This window comes from Arachis duranensis, chromosome 8 (assembly GCF_000817695.3).
Source record: "Arachis duranensis cultivar V14167 chromosome 8, aradu.V14167.gnm2.J7QH, whole genome shotgun sequence".
In the NCBI taxonomy this organism is placed as follows: Eukaryota; Viridiplantae; Streptophyta; class Magnoliopsida; order Fabales; family Fabaceae; genus Arachis; species Arachis duranensis.
In genome coordinates, this window is record NC_029779.3 from 28,866,858 (window position 1) to 28,874,372 (window position 7,515).

At 27.4% G+C, this 7,515-nt stretch overlaps 1 protein-coding gene across 1 annotated transcript; it reads left to right on the top strand.

Annotated features, from left to right (window-relative positions):
• The first annotated feature begins 2,914 nt into the window (after positions 1–2,914).
• LOC127739738 (protein BIC2-like) lies at positions 2,915–3,355 on the top strand. The gene has a single exon (XM_052253318.1). The coding sequence runs from the start codon at positions 2,915–2,917 to the stop codon at positions 3,353–3,355; it is 441 nt and encodes a 146-aa protein (XP_052109278.1).
• Positions 3,356–7,515: the final 4,160 nt, after the last annotated feature.

Here is a 7,515-nt window from a genome sequence, read left to right on the forward strand (position 1 = left end):
ATAAGTAGGATATAGTTTTTGTTATTTCTACCACATTCAAAGACACCATAACATATTTTTTAATGGCAACAACATTTTTATACATGCTACTAATTAAGTGATGTTTTATATTATCATTTCAGGGGAACAACTAAACAGTGCCTCAACCTCCATTAATAAATTAATACGGAAAAGATGGAGTTGCAACAATTATTCGTTATTATCCAATTGCTGTTACAATATCCGCATTTTTTCTCGACTAATTGAATTAAAAATTAAAAAAATAGAGCAAGTTGAAAGGATGTAACCTGCACGAAGGAGATTGAGGAGCTAAGCATGAGTTGCTACCATAACCGGTATCAGAAAATGAAAAAAGATGATTAATGTCATTTTCAATGTGCCCAAGGACCCAGCCGGATTATACTAATTTGTGGAAAAGTGAACTTTAAGCTCTTAACTAACTCTTGGTCTTGCTAATTGTATAACAGTACACATACACTGATGTCCACTTTTTCCTCGACTTATCATTCTCATAGTTAATGGGCCTTACGCAGCAACTTGTTCTGGCCCAATTATAGCAGAAGGCAAGTTTTCTGTCGGCCTAAAAAAAAGGCCCTCCATTTGTAACTTGTTTGGCCCTGGCCCAACCTACTACTAAGATAAATATTTGATGGTAATTAAAATATTATGAGTAACCAAAAAACAAATAAATAAATAAATAAATATTTGATCAAGACAAAAACAAAAAGATAAATATTTGATGAGAGAAAAATGAACATTTTGCAGAATATTCAAGAAAAAAAGGATAAATATTTGCAGTTGAGGCTAGTTGAACTTGAAATATCATACCCTGGTATTGGTACCTCTTAGGCGGCTCTTATGCACCTGGTGGTATAACTGTATCAGAATCCATAGTTAATGCGTGGTGTGTGTACTGTGTAGGGTCTCTGAGTTTATATTATATAATATAATTAATACATTTATTAATAAAGTTGCTATGAATAGTATAGTGGTGTAGGATTTGAATAATATGTATTGAGTTTAATTTATTTTTAAATTTTCGTTATTCAATTTATTTAAAGTAATTCACCTTATAAAACTAAATATAAGTTGGTTTTTTAATTAATTAATTAATAGTAATAATACACTTCTTTTTATCGAAGATAATAAGAAAAATAAACGAGAATAAATACATGACTTCAAATTCAAATAAAATACAGAACACTCAATTATTAAATTGAAGGATCAACGGTAGTCATATTCAAACACTTAATAACAGCCAACACTGTTATTTGGATATATGACTATATGTGGAATAATATGGAGTGTGCTCTACTAACATGCTAACATACTATTATTGTTGTTTGATCATAATTAGTGTAACATACTAACATGTAGTTTTTTTTTGGGTAGACACTAACATGTAGTTCGTTATAGTGATAGATTACTGTTCTTTTAATCGGGTTCTAGAATTCAAATGCTTAAATATAAAAACTAAGATTAAAATTTACAAGTAGTTATTTTTATGTAAAATTATTAATAAAAAATAATATTAAATAATTTGACATATTTAATTAAATTATTATTTAACGATTATTAATTAATAATTTCACTAAAAGACAAACTGCATGTAAATTTTGACCGTGGATTATATTTTATATAACTATACGTAAATCTTAAAAAAAATAGTATTAAATTTGAAATAGAACAAAAAAAATTGCAACTATTTTGACGACAAATGACAAAACGGTGATACATGAAGCAAAACGACAATGTCAGAAAGCCATATTATACGGTGCAAGTTTCAAAGTTGCATCCATGGTACCATGGCCAAATTCTGAGGATGGCTTTATGCCAACCTAGCCCCCTCTTATAGAGAGAGCAAAATACCATATAAAAGAGAAAAATAATTAAATTAATAAAGAAAAATATCTGGTTGGTTTCAAAGGGCCGCTCTCACTCATGTCCACATCTTTCTCATCAAAATCAATTCCCATTAATGTTATTAATACAATAACCCTTTAAATCATAAATCAATAATAAAATCCAAAGAAAAATAAATTGCATGTTCGGTCCTCCTCACAAACAAAATAAAAGAAAAATATTATATATATATTTTTTAAAAGCATATAAAATTTGTATTATGATTAATTAATTTTTATATATACATAGTATATTCAAATAAAAAAAATTATGTAATAATTTTTTTTTAAATTAGACAAACATCAATTTTTGAAAATAAACTTATTATAATATGAAAATAGTTGTTAATATTATTATCATATTAAATTACGTATATATTATATTCTTTAAATACAGATTTTTTTAAATTTGTATTAAAAAAATATTAAGAAATTAATAAATTTTGTGATTTATAATTATTAATTAATTATTATTAATATTTTTAGTGATGTGAAATTTTATTTAATAACATAAAATTACTTATTTTTTTATTAATATTTTTAATATTATGAGATTATATTTAATAATTTAAAATTAATTTTTTTTATTAATTAAATACTGACCAAATTTTAATAAAATTTTTTATTTTAAAGTTTTTTGTTTGTTTTAATACGAGATGACTTAGGTGTAAAGTAAAAGAGAAAATGTTTTTGTTTGATGGTATGCTAATATAAGTATACGTACATGATAACTAAACCACACAATGGGTTTTGTTGAAACCATGAGCGAGACGTAGAAAGCTCAGACGCCATAGAAAAGCATGTAAGTGACGTGTACCCTAAACACCCCACTCGATCGATATTATTTCTTTGTTATTTCATCACATTGCTTCTAAATCTTTTATTCACAAATCACCACACATACATAAACAACCAACCTTACCTTAACTAACTAACCACCATTTCCATCTCAAGAACGAAGAAGCACGCATCATCATATATATCATCACCACCTTGCTGGATCTCACTACTCAATGGAAGAAAACAAGAAATTGTCCCACCACATGCCTACATGGAACACCACAAGGAACCCCACTACTTCACAAATAGTTCTTCCTCCTCCCAACAATTACGATAAGATAATTAGCACCACAAGAAGAGCATCTAGGTCTCCCAATTATGACGAGGATGATGAAGAAGACGAGGACGAAGAAGAACGCGAGGAGACAGGAAGGGAGAGGCTGAAGAGGCACAGAGAAGAAGTGAAGGGAAGGGTTAAGATTCCAGAAGACTGGGGACAAGAGAAGATGATGAAGGAGTGGATCGATTACACCACTTTCGATGCTTTGTTTGCTCCTCACACAATGATTGTCACTGCTCGTGATGCTCTCATTGCCGATGCTCGTAAAACTACTTCTTCTTCCTCATCAACGCCTCCAAGATCGTCTCAGAGATTAAGGATATATTCACAGTAGTTAATTAATTAATTACCTTGCTTCATTCACATTTTTAATTACATACCACTACTATGTGTTTTTCTTCACATACCCTAGTGAATTATTCCACCTTATTTTTAATTGATGGTTATTTTTCACATTTTGTAATTCATTATTTCAGAATAAAGGGAGAAGAAGAACTACTTGTCAATATTCTTTTTCTAGCTATACACCAAATATAAGAAAAGAAAACTCTTTATGTCATTTGCTGCATATTTATATGTATGTAATTATTTCTTTGTATAAAATTATACATAATTTTCTGGCTATGGACCGGGAACAGCTTTATGAGGAAATTAAACTTCTTAATTATTAGATTTATATTAATTGGGCGATCATATTTCTTGCTCATTTTCACTTGGTTTAGATCTATCCAAAACTAACTTGGCACCTAATTAATTAAAGGGATAATGAACTAAAAATTAACTTTATCATGGCTTGGATCTTATAATTGCCTGGATTAAATGATCTTCTTTTTTGACCTGGTTAATCATGCTGTTTATTATTATAATCTACACATATATTGATCAATTAAGAGTTAAGACTTAAAAGCTAAATTCACATACATTATATGTTATAGTTTACAATTGATTCATATAAATTAAGATGGTGCTTTTATAGAGTATATTCTGTGTCTTTTTCTTTTTGCAATTGACTCATATAAATTAAGATGGTATTTTTAGAGTATGTTCTTTGCCTTTTTTTTCTGGAATATATAAAATCTAGATTCTGACTTTGGTTTGTTTATCTTCTCTTTAGTTTTTTATGGTATTTTTTAATTTAGTAAGTTAAAAACTAACTTGTTATAGATTTAAATTCAATTTAAAGATATCCTGCTAGTTAAGTCATGTGATGAATAATGAAAAAAAATAAAAAATAATAATTTTATTTTTATTTTTTTAATGTAACTTTAAATATAAATTTTTAGTATTATAAATTTTTATGAATTTATAGAAGAAAAATAACGTTATTAAAATGTATATATTTGACAAAAACAAATTAAAACTTACTTTATTTAATATTCATTAATTGTTATAACAATTAAATAAAACAAATTTCTAACAAAAAGAACTTAGTCTACCATTTAGTCATTCACTCTCTTTGATAAATTAGAGATCTAACAAGAAGTCATGGTTTCCTTTTTAATTAGTTTACACGCATACGTTGATTAGCCTATCAAATTAATTTTTTACATCATGATGACTTAACTACTGTTACTACTTGCTGACAATATGCATTGACTCTAACTCTCTAAGGAGGAATTTCTAGCAAAGAAGATTGAAGAAAGGACGATACGCATAGACAAACTTCTAATCTATTAAGACCAACAATAATTCAATTCCTTGACATGCACAAGAATCAAATAGTGCTTGCATTCAAGTTATTGATGTCATTTTATGTTGCCAACAGTTTTAGTTTCGCGTAATCAACATAAGTTGAGATAATGTCATGATTTTAGACCATTCATATATATAGAGAGAGACAGGGGGGTTGAGATTAGTTGCAAAATACTCAAATATGGTAAAAGAGCAAAAAAAAAAAAATAATAATAATATCGTGGATTACACCTAAATAGCAAATGTAAGAGATTAGTTCCACGTCGAGAAAATAAAAAATAAAAAATATATAAATGTAATGCTTTTAAGGTTTTTAGTTAGATATGACTTATTTTATATTTTTTATTTAATTTTTCTTCACATTTTTTTTCGATAGGCCAGAACTCCCCATGTCCCCAACATTAAAATAAAGGTTCTATTATTTTACTCATTCCTTCTCTATGTGCCTTTAGTTTCTTAATCTAAATCATTGGTTTTTTTTTTTTAATGAGAGCACCTTTTGTCGAGCATTTAAATTTAATTTTAATAGAAGAAATTCTCCCTATGCACTCTTTTAGGCTTTGTTTGTTTCAGTGAAAAAGAAAAAAAAAAGAGAGAGAGAGAAAAAAATCGGAAAAAAATAATTATTTTTTATTATTTGGTTAAAGAGAAAAATTAAATATAAAAAGTTGATAGAATTTATCAATTTTTTTTCTTTTCAATATTGAATAAAAAAGTGATAGAAAACTTGTTATTTTATTTTAATATTATCCTTATTTTTTTAATATATTTTATAATAAAAAATAAAATTATCTTTTTAAAATATTTTTTCTTTCTTATTAATTTTCTTTCATCTAAATATATATATAAGAAAAATACAAATTTACTCAACTTCTTTCCTTTTTACTTCTTTCTCCTCTCTATTTCTTTTTTTCCAACTAAACAAAGCCTTAAGGATTATTTAAAATTTCAAGACCTTATGAGAAACGAGTCATATTAGCCACTTCAAATTGCTTAATATAATTTATTTCATCTGATGAACATACATTATAAAACATACCCATTCATAATGTTAAATTGTTGAGGAGAGAAATTGTGGATAACTGGATATGCCATATACAACACAATTCTATAAAAATTAGGTCTTCATGAATCTGGGATATGGAATTTATCAAATTATTTTTTTCTTTTTTATTGAAAATGGGGTTAAAGCCCGAAAAAGAAAAAACTACACATAAATAAATTGTGGTAAAGTAGGCCCTCTAATTAATTTAGTTTTTAGTATATGAATCAACAGAAACTCCTTTAACTTGTACCATAACATAGCCCAGCCCAGTTCAGCCCAGCACATAAGCCCAAAGTAGTTTTATGACGTTTCCCAAAACTAGCCGACATATCATTAGAAAAAAATATTTGCGTTGAGAATCGGAAATTGGAAAACATTCTTTAAAGTGAAAAAAAGGGAGAGTATATTTTTAATTTAGTAGCGCTAATTTATATATGGGTGTTCTTTTTTATTTTCCTATTTTTGTAATTTTTAGAAAAAAAAGGCAAATGATATATATAGTATATAAATTAAAGATGTCCTGCCGTGGTGAAAGACTTGAAGATCATACTCTCCGGATATATGATAATATGAACACACAAATAAATATGAACACACAGTTTGAAAAAGATTAAAGCACATATATAATAAGAAGAAAATCAGAGAAAGATATTTTAAAAATAAGACTGCATGTGTGAGAAAACCATTTTGAATTGTTGTTTCAGGTTCAGAGACGTAACGAAACAAGTCTCACAGTTAACGAATCCTCGCAGACATGCATGCTTTATTCAAATTCAAACATGAGAATCATAATAATGGATTTTCACACAAGGGTCCAAAAAATCTCCCCACTAGAGGAAAATAAAAATATAAAATAGTGAACCATTTATTTCTTACGTTACATATAAGACACACACAAGTGGTGAGATTTACGTATAGTGTATGATATTGACATTTTGGTTGTATGTATAACAAGTCATGATGCATGGCTCACTCTACACATACATTAATTACAGGAATTAATATTTTTCCCTCAAGTTCGTACCCCGCAGCCTTGCACCTACTTGCTAGCTTCCTTCCAGCTGTGGGAATCAAGTATTTATTAGCAAAATCTTACTTAGAGAAACAACTAAATTAGTAATTATTATTCTTAGTAATCTATGAAGAACGCTTCCTTTGGAGTTTTCTACATGTCCGAACATATTTTAGATATGATATTTATCGTATTTGATATGTGCGTTTGTTGTATTAATCGTGTCTTAATAAAAAATAAAAAAAATTTCTCTTGACATACTTAAACACACCTATCATTACGTGTCAAAGTATTTAGTCTTATTTTTAACATGTATTTTTAAAATAAATTTAAAAATAATATATTATTATTTATTAAAATAAAAAATATTTTAGATATTTTTATATAGTTAAAAAAAACATTAAAAACAGTTAAAAAATTATTTTATATTTTATATATATACTATATTCTCGTATCTTATAAAATCTGTGTGTCCTGTATCGTGTCCAATGTCTGTGTTAATGTCTATCATAGTTAAAAATAGACTACATATAATACTGTTATGCTTGTTTAATATAAAATATTAATTTAATTTTGATATACTATTTCAAACAATTATCTAATCATAAAATATAGTTAATTTTATTTGTATAATTAAACTCCGCCTATGTTACACTTGCGGTACATAGCCGGTCCCAAGCCCGGATAAAGGAGGAGGGTTGTGTTAGGTCTTCGGCAACCAACGTAAAAATATAGCCGAACCCCC

Bases quoted from the DNA above. Each gene is read 5' to 3' on its own strand.
- LOC127739738 (XM_052253318.1), top strand. From the start codon at position 2,915: ATGGAAGAAAACAAGAAATTGTCCCACCACATGCCTACATGGAACACC.